Source organism: Oculina patagonica, chromosome 14 (genome assembly GCF_052425735.1).
Source record: "Oculina patagonica isolate OP01 chromosome 14, crgOcupat, whole genome shotgun sequence".
In the NCBI taxonomy this organism is placed as follows: Eukaryota; Metazoa; Cnidaria; class Anthozoa; order Scleractinia; family Oculinidae; genus Oculina; species Oculina patagonica.
The window spans coordinates 4583238-4596485 of NC_135771.1; the positions used below are offsets into that span (position 1 = coordinate 4583238).

At 38.1% G+C, this 13248-nt stretch overlaps 1 protein-coding gene across 1 annotated transcript in view; it reads right to left on the bottom strand.

The window, feature by feature from the left end:
- The window catches only part of LOC144638385 (uncharacterized), a 177126-nt gene that overhangs the window by 84994 nt on the left and 78884 nt on the right, over positions 1-13248 (bottom strand). The window contains 17 exon segments of the mRNA XM_078497600.1: positions 306-447; positions 915-1240; positions 1568-1709; positions 2422-2744; positions 3100-3241; positions 4034-4362; positions 5070-5214; positions 5868-6190; positions 6450-6591; positions 7170-7495; positions 7905-8046; positions 8613-8935; positions 9566-9707; positions 10263-10588; positions 11340-11478; positions 11917-12221; positions 12961-13102. Coding sequence (XP_078353726.1) covers positions 306-447; positions 915-1240; positions 1568-1709; positions 2422-2744; positions 3100-3241; positions 4034-4362; positions 5070-5214; positions 5868-6190; positions 6450-6591; positions 7170-7495; positions 7905-8046; positions 8613-8935; positions 9566-9707; positions 10263-10588; positions 11340-11478; positions 11917-12221; positions 12961-13102 — 3859 coding nt within the window.

Sequence of the window (13248 nt, forward strand, 5' to 3'; positions counted from 1 at the left end):
GTAGAGAAGGGAAGAAAGGAACAAACAAATGGACAAACAAATAAGCCTGCCTCTCCAGAAAGGGGTGAAAGGAGGGACGGAGGGAATCAGGAAAACATTTCATTTAAACTAGAATGACTAACGTAGAATAAGTTTGGGGACTATCATTAAGAACCAAGATTATTATTAAAATAGTGGTATTATTAATGGTTGTATGAGAAAAACATCAAGGCCAACGATGGCAACCAATAATAATGTGATTAAACCTGGGAAACAGTATTGATAGTCATGTCTAGATAAATAAAGTAAAAAAAAATTATTCACACCTTCAACGCATCCATAGAACTCCACTCTCATAGAGATGTGTTTATACCATCCCCAAGGTCGAACCTGAATAAACCGTGCCTTGATTGGTGGATAGAACCTGTGCTGTACCACTGTGTTTTGGTCTCGGTTACCTTGGAAGTACTAAATAAAAAGAAACAACGAAAATTATAAAGGACACATAGCTAACTTCAGAAACATTATTTATCAGGAATCCTTGACCATAATGAGAAGGAACATTCCGGTTGGTCCAAATTTTGCAATATCGTAAGCTTAGGTGAACCACGCCCAAAATAGCTTAGCTGACCCAGTTTGGGTTTTTTGAAGCATTTTGCAAAAGAAAGCAAACTTCATAATAAGTGGAAGCGTTTTTTTCACATGTCTGGCCAATGATTTTGGTTTAACATCTGGGAAAGAAGCTTCAACTTCACGATGCTCAACACAGCTATGCAAATTTGCAGATAATAGATGCCTTATGTATCAGCAAAGTTATATTGTAGAAGAGCCCTTAATTGCAAAATGAATTTGAACACAACGAATTTTTCCCCGATACAAAACACACACTAGCACAATACAACATCTACATATAAAGGTAAATACAACAAACGTACCTTTCTATTGCTGTTTTCTTTATACTCAGCGAAATTTGCACCATCTTGACCGTATTTAACGAAAAACCGTGTCACCCACTGACGTGCGTCTTGTCTTCCTTGAATAGCAATCTTCACTACACGCATGGAGCGTCTGAAGTCCACTTGTAACCACTGGTAGTGATTATTGTGGCGTGATGACCACGCCCCAGTCCTCGCGCGGCTTCTACGCCAATACAGTCTGGCATTACTTGGTCCATGATTTCGATCCCACATGGAAGATGCTGTGATTTGATTGGCACGAACGCGGCCATTTTTCATTCCTAAGGCTTTGTCGCATCTTGGGCCTATTGTGGGAAGAAAAGGCATGTGTGAGTATTGTAACTAAACTTAGAAAGTTATAGAAATATATATTTAGATACAAGCAGTTTATTGAAGTTCATTTTAGAATCAAAATTAATACAAAAACAAGAAAAGGATAAAAGAAAAGAATTCATAGCTTAATTGATTAGCTTTGCTGATCTTGATCACCACTATTTAAACATGAAACCTGTGACATTATTAACCCCCTATCTAGTCTTTCTTAGTTGTGTGATTGCGCGCATAAAGGCAAGAAAGATAAACAAATTTAAGAAATTGACACTTATGATTACATTATATATACATAAACCTACCAATGACGCAACCATAGAGCTCAACTCTCATGGAGATCCAGCTACGCCAGGTGACAGGATGTATCTTGAAGTAACGACCCGCCAGTGGTCGCATAAATCGGTGCCTTACGACTACATATCTGTCAAAGTTACCTTGGAAAATCTGGGAGATAAAAAAATAGACCATAAATCCACAAGTTTTACTCCTTTCTTATTTCAAGCCTCAAAGTATAATAATTGATAAACCCCCTTCTCTATTATCAGCACATAAAACAGCCTCCACTGAAAATTATATAAACCCCCTGGCTGTCCCTACAACCCTCTCTAACAAAATCAAAAGTGAAAGAAAAAAAAGTAAAACATGTTTTGTAAAAACTTATTCTAAAATACGCTTAGTCTGGTCTTCTTAACCAGTCCAGAGTTTGAAATATAAACTCTTCTTGCTGCCTTTTTACTTACAATTTTATTGCTATACACTTTTTTATGTAAATTTTGAGAATTTGGTGAAAAATCAAGATGAAAATCCCTCCTTGTGACCTGTCTCCTTGGATGGAAGTAACGTTTTTAACTTACATTTGTCTTAGAGCGGTTTTTACTTGAGTGTGGAAAGTAATTCGCATTTGCTTTGGTTTTGCATAACTACGCTTAGTGATTGGTTTAAAAAAAACTTGCGCCACTTTCGCAGCCAATCGAAAGTATAACCAAAAGCAATTGTGATTCGCGTGCGCCCTTTTCCCGCGTATTTGCTTGGAGTTTTGATTGATTAATTCGATTGTCTGTATTCTTTGTGATTGGCCTGAGTGATAACTTTGGTTTTGGTTTTACGACACTCAATCGAAAATCGCGCTATATCCTTTTCCAGAACACTAACTAACCTTTGTTCTTCTGTACTCCTTATAGGTCACAAACCGGAATCCCTTGACACTATAAGATACATAGTAACTTGTGACCCACTGGTCGGCGTTCTGTCGACCTTGAGTAGCAACTCGTGACACACGAGTAAGCCCTCCAAAGTCAATCTTGAGCCACTGGCGTTTGTCATTTCGTTTCGCATACCACGCCCCTCCAAGCCTACCCACACGTCGCTGGTGGAGCCTGGCGTTTCTTGGTGCACCGTAGAAGTTGTAATATGAGGAAGCCGTGATGAGTTGGGCAGGGACACGGCCATCTTCCAATCCAAGAGGAACGTCACACCTACCTTTATTAAAGAAATGAAAATCAGTTAAGTGGACATCAAGGAATATAAAGAAATTCTCCACTTAATGAGAACAATAATTTATTGGACAATTTTTGAAGACCAGATTTATAGGAGATTAACTTCAGCATGTTCAAGTAGTTGAACTTCATGTAAACAGCAATCTGACCATCCGAAAAAGATGTTACATGTACCTCAACCAGATTGCAGTTTCTACGAAAACAATTAGACAACGAGCCTTTGCTTTCTATAAACGATAATGAACTCGGCTTCGCCTCGTTAACTATTCGCTCAAAGAAAATTCGGATTCGTACTCTTGTTCTCAATAAATAGCGCACATTAAGGTCTTTTTACTTACTCCATGCGCCAGCAAACAGCTCAAGTCTCATTGAGATATGTGAACGCCAGCCACGTGGGACGATTTTAACGAATCGTGCATACAAGGGAGGGTTGAATGAGCGAGTTTGAACACCATTTCGATCGTAATTTCCTTTGAAAGTCTAAATACAGTACAACAAAAAGGAAAACAAACAACAGTCAAACAAATAAAAGAGAGTATAGAAAAGTAAAACAAGTTTACGTTTCCCTAAAAATTTACCTGACTTGCAAGATTAATTATCATTTCTGCAACCATTTCAATCTAGTCAAAAATCTAATCATCCTTACTTGCCCATGACTTTCAAAATTTGTGCTTTTATAATGTTACACAACAGAAAAGTGCCAGAACTGGTTACAAGTGCTATGACCGACGTGTATACCTTCCTCATTGTACTGCAATAAGCTCTTTGCAGAACATGGTCATGGGACAAGGGGTAGTGCAAAATGATTCCCAGAAACACAAAGAGCACGATGAAATAAGTAAGGTTGCCCTTTTCGAGACTGCTGATGCTTAAACGTTAGATTTTATAGTAGTTTAAAGGCTTTAAAAGTTTAAAGGATTTGTATGGAAAGAGTTGCTTGATGGCAAGGCTTGCCCTCCAGTATACAAATCCTCAAATTTCAAAAACATTCAAACCACTATAAAACCTCACACTTACGCATCAGCAGTCTCAAAATTAGCAACCTTTAATTTCATCATGTTCTTTTCATTTTTGGCAACCATTTTGTCCTACCGCATACTTTTATAATTGACAAGATCACGTGATCGGTTTTCTGCAAAGGGCCTATTACCCCCAAAATCATCTGCTTTGAGGAGAACACTGCCTTTGTATGAAATGCACAGCTGTAAATTTCGTTTTACGATTTGACATATTTTATTACTGTCAACCAAAATGAACACAAAAAACACTTACCCTGATGTAATCCCACCAATATGTGACTCTAGAATAGTGAACTCCATCTAAACTGTAGTAAACATAATAGGCAGTCACCCATTGGTCTGCATCTTGCCGTCCTTGTGTTGCGATACCTGTGACCTTGGATGACCTTCCTAAGTCAATCTTCAACCACTGGTTGTGGTTGTTATGGCGGGAAGCCCATGAGCCGATGTAACGACCCTGCTTTGCAATATGCAATCGGGCACGGAATGGAGCATGGAATTTGTCCCATTGGGATGAGGCGGTCATGGCAGCATTCTTAATTTTACCACTTTGAATACCTTGGACTTGGTCACAGAATCGTTCTAAGGAGAGAATTGAAAAGGATATTGCATTTCACAAATCGCTGCTTTTTGTCTTTAGACTACAGGGCTTTCATTAAGATTTTAGTGTAGAGCAAAGAGCAATAAAAGAAACTGACATTATCTCCCCTTCACAGGAGCTGCACGAACGTTATCCGGCAAATCACGAGAGGATACCCGCCGGAGCTCTGGTGGGTGCCGGGTCTTACTGAAAGCCCTAGAGACAAAATAACTTACTAGAAACATTTTTCAGCGTGAACTTTAACCGCTGCAAAAGCCTTACAACCAACATTTGACTTTTTTAATTTTAAGGCTAGTTGCAAATGTAACTATTGCATTTCATAGATTTTAGCGACTTATTTTTAGCATAATTATCATTTTTCAAGTTTTTAATTCTGGGTGTAACATTTAAAGTGGGTGGGTTAAAGTGGGTTAAAAATTTTTTACTCATAAGATATTGTAATCTAGCTATTTTTATGTAATCTAGCTATTTTACAATATCTAGATATTGTAATCTAGCTATTTTACATGCTTGAGTGAAATAATTGATCGTCAAGAAATCCCGCTCGCAAATTGTACTGTGATAATTACATAATACACCCAAATTTGTCTGAGTTGAGTAACACAAATAGAATTTAGCCGGAAACATCGTCGATTTCGTTTTAAACGCGTTACTTTTTTTAATTTTCATGTAATTTCATTGAGCTTACCTTTATACCGACAACCGTACAATTCTACTCGCATGGCAATATAACTGCGCCAAGTCTTGGGATGGATACGTAGAAAACGGGCCTTGATTGCTGGGATTATCTTGAAAGAAACTGTGTTGTAGATATCGTAGTTACCACGGAAAACCTAACAAAAAAGGAAATCATGGTAAAACCGAGTTATTCAGTTTTCAAGCACGCACAAGCACATCTAAACATATATGCAGGTCCTGATTGCAAAGAACTTTCAGAAAAAAAATCAAAACTGGGGCTTCAGTGGGATTGAAACGCATGACCTGTGTGATATACTAGTGTAGTGTTCTACTGTAACTACCTTGAATAATAAAGCAAGTTCATTTTAAGTAATTTTCACTTTTGTGCCGAAAGTAGTTCGCGTTTGGTTTAGTTTTGCATTACTACGCTTAGTAATAGCATAGTTAATGGATGGTAAGAGAAACCTGCGCTGCTTTCTTAACCATTCAGAAGTAAAACTAAAACCAATCAGTGTTTTCCCGCGCTTCATGCCGGCATATTTTGCTTCAAGTTTTGATTGGTTCAGTGGACTGTCCGTGTCCTTCATGATTGGCAAAAAATGATTACTTTGGTTAGAGTTTTACAACACTGGATTGAAAACCGCTCTATGTAAACACAATAACTATAAACTGGTGATAATGTAAACGTTTCATTTTCATATCACCAAGCATGCTGCAGTACCAGAAAGAAAAGCTGACAAACCAACAAGTACACCGTGTGTGGAAAAAACAGACAATCGGTTTTAAACAACTCTAAACAGCATCTCACCTTAATCCTGCCATAAGCTACATATGGTCTAAAGCGCAGACCCTTCGCGCTATAGGACAGGGTATAACTTTTCACCCATTGATGGGCTTCTCTCCGTCCTTGTGTAGCGATTCCTTTGATGATACTCATCTGCCTCAAGTCAATCTGTAGCCACTGCCTGTTGTTTCGATATTTTGCTACCCAGGCCCCTGTTCGTCCATGGCCGGCGTAGATGTTAAGACGTGCTCGGTCAGGTCCGTGATTGTAGTTATAAGAAGACGAGGCTCGTAGATGACCCGACAGGATACGACGGTCTTCCATACCAAGCGGCATAGTACATTTGTCTGTAAAAGCAAACATCCAATATTGATTTTAGGCGTGCAAACCAAATGTCAAATTTGAATTGACATTTTTAAAACCTTTTTTAGAACAAATGTTAATACAAAGGTGATAGAAAAAATGATTATAAGAAAAATCTAAGCAAAGAATCTGAATTTAAAACAAACTTTCCCAAGGATGCACATGAAAAGAATGATAATGCTAATGATGAGATGTTTGGGGGTTTTAATGCTTGTCACAAAAGTTACTCTCTTTGCTTTGTACCTGTTAGGCAACCATAGAATTCTAATCTCATGGAGATATGTCTGTACCATCCCCATGGACGAACGCGGACGTAGCGACATCTGAGGGCAGGGATGAAAGGATGACTGACAACTGTATTCTGGTCTCGGTTGCCTGAGAAATACTAACAAGAAAGACAGAAAGGTAGTTAGCGTACATTTACGTTGAGGATCACTTTTATAACTGATAACGCCCAGACATCGTTGCTTGAAAAGGTTAGTGAGTTTGGGTCCATAACGATGTAAAACTCTAACAAAAAGGCTAAGCAAGGGCACCAGAAATAATAAGATGTTCTTCACAAGTGTAATTAAAATCTCGCTTGACAAGGTACAGGCTTGCACAACTGTACAATAATAGCGACCTTCAGATCGGACTTCAAGTACAGGATTGAGTACAACTACGACTTTTCAAACCTCCCACTTATGCTCTTGATTATCACGTATTTTACCAATTACATTAAGATAGTCTTCATTTCAACTGGTCAGCAAAAGAGATGAGTGAGGGCTTTGGAAACGTAACGGGACTGAACATGAAATTCAAAAGTCGCAGTCGTACTCAATCTCGTACTCGTACTGCTATCTAAAGGTCGCTAATAATGCAAAGGAGACAAAAAAATTACTGGTACTGGTACTGTAGTTCTATGTATGATAATGTTTGGGCAAAGTTCGAGGCGCCACATTGTACCCAAACAAACACCATTACCTTGATGTTATTTCGTTCCTTGTAAGCTACAAAATTAACAGCATCCAAGCTGTGCATCACGTAATACTGTGTCACCCACTGATTTGTGTCTTGACGTCCTTGAGTGGAAATCCTTATTATTTTTGCAGCTCCTCTAAAGTCAACCTGTAGCCACTGATATCGATTATTGTACTGGGATGACCATGCTCCTATGTACCGTCCATGGCGACGAATATTAAGTCGTGCTCGATAGGGACCATGGAAGTTGTCCCATCGAGATGATGACGTCATTTGATGATTCTTCAATCGATTGTTTTGCAGTCCCATCGGCCGGTTACATAAGTGTCCTAATTTACATTTTAAAAATGACTGTCAGTATACGAAGCAAACAAAGAAACAAGCTATTGCAAGAACAATACTTCTGTTTTAACAGTGGAGTTGTAACATGTTTAGAATAATTGAAAGGGGTCTCTGAATCAACACGTAGAGAGTACAAAAATCCAAATCCTGAACCATTATATATAAAAGACAAGTCACAATCAATACCAGACCAACATATCCACTAATAGCCTTATGCATGATAGCATCTTATCCTAAAAGTTGACCACCAAACCTCTTTTACACAAATTATTCTCAAACCTCTGCAGTCTTCATACAGTCTTCAAGTTTTCTTTGCTGCTTTGGGAATTCGTTAATGACAAAAATTTACAAGTTCGCACTTCAAATACAAAACAAAACAGCCATTTTGTTACGTACCTAATCTGCATCCATATAACTCCACCCTCATTGAAACCCATCCGTACCATGACTTGGGGTGAATTCGTATATAGCGGGCCTTGATGGCCGGGCGTAGCCTGTGAACCACAACAAAGTATCGCTCGGTGTTTCCTTGGAAGAGCTGTAAGTAGAAAGCAGTAGAACAGTCAGTCACAATGGTTGTAGGGGTGTCTGTTGTGCTATTTAAATGCAGAACACGACAGTAGGAGAAATGACCGACTTAAAAATTTACAAGCATACAACGTCTTAAAACTGAAATGAGACATTTAGTACGACGTTTCTCAGAGGTTAGTTACACTGCAGTGTCATCATTTTACCAAAACTTCCAGAATGGCCCTAACCATCTACGTTATATTAAATTCGAGTATTTTATGTGATGGGAATTCTTCTTGAGATTTTTTATTTTTAATTGGAGAACACACTATGTCTATAAATCAAAGGAAAGTTGCTTATTCTAGTCTTTACTTTAGGAATTTGTACTGGCATTTCATCATTTGGACAAATAGCAAAATGCGTCATAAAATAAGATTGTCACTTGTCATTTATGTAACAAATGTTCTATCTAAATTAACAAGCGATGGTGTACGAAATTAAATTTTGGAACGAAGGTTGAGTTCAGGAAGTTTTAATCCAGAGCGTGCTGATACCGTGTACTTCTCCATTTTAAAATTAAATTTTACTGCCTACCTTGGTTCTTCTTGATTGCTTGTAAGGGAAAAATCTGACTCCGTTGTTGCTATAGGAAACAGTATACGACGTAACCCATTGGTTAGCATCGTACCGAGCCTGTGTAGCAATTCTCTTCACCATGGAAACCGTCCCTAAGTCAACCTGCAGCCACTGACGTGTGTTGCGTTGCCTAGCAACCCAACCCCCTCTGGTAGAACCTCGATTTCGTGCCTGCAGCCTGGCGCTCCAGGGACCGTATAAGTGGTTGTACATGGAGGAGGCAGTGAACATGGATCGGGTGATACGGCCATCTTGGATTCCAAGTGGTACGTCACATCGATCTTAGGAAAAATAATAGGGTGAAGTGATAAATAATAGAAAACTCAAATCTGTGTATAGAGACATACTGAAAAATGTAACGGCTCTTTAGAAATTCTAATGGTACTCCATCAGTTACATTTTCACCTTATTGTTACTTATTTTTGTGGGTACATAATTTCTCAAGAATGGAAGCGGCAAATTTCATGTAAGACTAACATGTAAATCTCGCCGCGAGATTTGGCAGTTGATTGAGCGATTTGGCAAAAAAAGGTGTAAAAAGGAACGAAATTTCGCGAAAAGTTTCCAAATCCCGATCCGCGTCAACAAAAAAGTAGTATTTTACGATGATTTCCAACAAAAAAAAAATTGTAAAACAGGTTAAAATGTTCTTTTGCGACAAAGGACGTCACATACATGTCTTCTCTTTTTTGTATGACTTGGAGAAAGATCTAGAGAGCATGAAAAACAAGGCTTAAATACAGGACGAGGACAAAAGACACATAGTATACAGATATCAAGTTAATAATAAACGAGTTTCACTATCGGGGTCGTTAATTTTCTTAAACTTTTTTCACGAGACTATAATTTTGCGAAAATCGCTAAAATTAAGTCTTGTGAAATAATTTAAAGTAAGGAAGTAAACCACTCACCAACTGGGCAACCATAAAATTCTGCCCTTAAACATGGATACCCATGCCACCCTCGCGGATTAAGACGCACAAAGCGTGCTCTGATTGATGGATTTATTGCATTGGTTGTGATGCTGTTTTGATCTCGATTCGCTTGGAAGAGCTGTTTGACAACGAAGTATAAAAATACGAGTATAAGAAAAGCAGAATCAAAATATCAACGTCATTTGCTTTAAACAAGCCAAATACACAAGGATTTACTGTTAAAACCATTAATCCATTCTATTCCTTAGAGGATAGCTGCGACCCTTTTGGCCAGTTCCATTTATGGACTTTTCCTCAAATCCGGTTAGCTGATGACTAAATCTGAATATGCTGTGGCTTCTCAAGAAAGTGCTAAATAAAATACTGCATTGATATTGTATTAGACTGTTTAAAGTCCCCTATTTCGCTCTGTTATTCATCAAGATCATAGGCAAACTTCAAACGGTTGCCAACTTGGCCTTATATGGTAAGCATGACCTGGGTAGTGTATCAAACCTCCTTAGGGAGCGGGGGGGGGGGGGGTGGATTTAAGATTTGATACTCTCCCCTGAGGTCGTGTTTGTCACATGGAACTAAGAAGGTAGCCATTTGAGTACAGTGATATGTACGATCTCAAAAACACAAAAAATAGGAAAGGTAGACAATCTAATACTGTACTGGTCTGTCTGAATACCTTATTAGCACTTCTAAAGCGATATATTGCCCAGTGTACATTATCCACGCTGGACGACACATAGTATGATGTAACCCAGTGGCCAGCATCTTGCCTTCCCTGTGTAGCAATTTTAGTTATTTTCATTAGTCGACCAAAGTCTATTTTGAACCATTGGTTGTGATTTCTGTGCTTTGGGCACCAGGCTCCAATATAACGCCCAGCCTTGACTCGCCCCAGTCTTCCAAGCCAAGCAGCATGGTAACGGTTAACTTCTGATGATGCAGTGATCTTGTTGTTGCGGATACGGCCATTTTGCATTCCCAAGGCGCGGTTACACAATGACACTGGTAAGAAAAAGAAAAGTGAAACTTACATGTATTATAATTTTGGAATAATTTTAAATTGAGTACTTTATTGTTGCTTAATTTGTGAAACCAGAACAGGCGTAGTAAGCGGGACTTAATTTTTGAGATGTGGCCAAAAAATGTATTAAAAACGTTAAGAACAAGTCAAAACGTTAAAAATGCGTTTTTTTTACATTAATTTTGCAATTTTTTGAAATTGCACAATTTAAGTCCCACAAAAATTAACAATAATATTTTTTAATAATAAAATTATTATACTAATAATAATGAATAGACAAGAAGGTATTATAGTACCAAGAAGAAAGGCATTGCTTCCATAAGCATAAAAATAAATGTTTATCTCTGGGAAAATCTAGATTGTTGAATTACACTACATGCTTCTCGAGGAAGGATTAAAAAATAGGTATAAAGGAAGCCTAGATGGATTAACTGTTATGAATTTATAAATTAATACAAAAATTAAGGAACACAACTCTAAGTTTCCAATTTGTCTTTTTTTCGGTTAAATCCCATGCAAATACAATCAGATCCCTGTGTTATTACAGGAGTGGTTTCGCCCACTGGTCATATTTCATATTATTCTTTTTTTCTTTTTTTTTTAAATTGGATACAGTATTTGTATTTTGTGTGCAGTTCATTGAAAAAAAAATCACATAATAAGATCTAACTCAATCTATAACCTTCTTTTAGAGTATGAGTCATTTTTTTCGTTTGAAATACTGTACTGTACCTGAACAACCATAAATTTCTGCTCTCATGGAAATCCAGCTATACCATGTTCTTGGATATAAACGAACATAAACAGCAGTGAACGGTCTCATGAACTGGTGATAAACTACTGAGTGGCGGTCAGTGTTGCCATTGAAGAGCTACAGAAAAAGACAATAGCAGTTTAACTATTATTAGAGATAATCCAGCCTGGCATATACTGGAGTGAGTGGCAAAAAAGATATAGAGAATGTCCCTCTTTTACACTACATTGACAAAAAAATCCAGGGATCTCTTTAGTATCTTTTAAGAATCCCGTGGCAGATAATTAGAAAAATTAGAAATCCATATATATCCCAAGCCTCCCAAACAAGTTTTATTTTGGTTGGAATCTCCCCACCCCTCTGAAAATTCTAGTTAAGCTTCAGACTTTCCTTACAAATTTTTGAAGCCCCCCATTTCCTTGAAATTTCCAGTGACCTTCCGTGGATATATTCTGGAACTGTGCAATATTATACATGTAGCTAGGTGGCAACTAACAGCCACAGATTGATATGCATGTACATAATTTTTTTTACTCTTACGACAAAAACACTTACCTTTACACGACGATTTTCCTTATAGGGCACAAAATTCATCCCATCCACACTGTAACTGACTGTATAGCTCTTCACCCACTGATTGGCATCCTGTCTTCCCTGAGTAGCCACGCCTTTGATGCGCATCAACTCAACAAAGTTCACTTGAAACCATTGTCCCACTCTTCTGAGCCGCACACTCCATGACCAGCGGTTGTTCAGACGGCCGTGCCAGGGTGAGAGGTGGTGGTTGTAGTAAGTTGAGGCAGTAAGATGACCATTTGGAACACGCTTGTCTTCCAGACCAAGTGGCATAGCACAACGATCTGAAGAAAAATTGTAATTACAGTTAGTGCTATCTCTTTAATGCCATCTCATATACAAGTTTAACAACAACAACATCAACTAAAAACAAGAGTACCAGTACGTACCGTAAATTTTCACAAGAAAGAGATAAATTTTATTTCTTGAGATTTAATTCTTGTGAATTACTGGCCAAAACTATAAAAAGTGCCATCAGGGGTACAATTAATGTACCATGGTAATGAAAAAAAAGACACATAAATAGTACCAATAGTATTTTCTGATCATAGGTTCATCTTTATTAGTGAAGGTCTAATATGTTGAATTTTGAGCTTTGTATCTCAGGAAATAATTAAATAAAGTAAATAAAGTTTTTGACCACCGCTGTGGACTTGTTTACTAAGCCATTTGTAGAATTTAAAGAAAACCTGGCCTAGTTCTCCATCGAGTCCATTTTACTTCTCTGCTCAAGGTGGCTCTCCATCAGATTGTTTCATATAGGTGGTAGCCTCCCACACAGTCATTTTTAGGGGCAATCGTTTTTCAGTCCAGAGTGAAACATGATCACCCTGATAAACGACTGCTTGGGAGGCTATATGGGTGGTAGTTTATATCTACATGTACCTCCATCTTCATGGGTAAGTACCAATAGGTTTTCTCAGTCCGAACAACTAAAGGTGAATGGCAAGCATCCCCACGATGCCAAAATGGGAGTTTCATCCCCCAACCCACCATCCCGCAAAAAGGGGTCATAATTTTCACCTTCTGTACATCCATAGAACTCCACTCTCATAGAGATATGCCTGTACCATCCCCAAGGATGGACACGGATGGTGTATGCCTTGATCCGTGGGTAGAGACCATGTTGGACAACACTGTTCTGATCTCTGTTTCCTGTAAAATACTAAAAAGATACTTTGTGTTATAACATAGTGTTACCAGAAGTAATTTGTATTTTATTTCAAACGAGAAATACACATCTCACATGACCTTGCCAAGTTAGTGAAAGACCATAGAGAAAATGCTCCATTTTGTTTACTCAATTCAAAG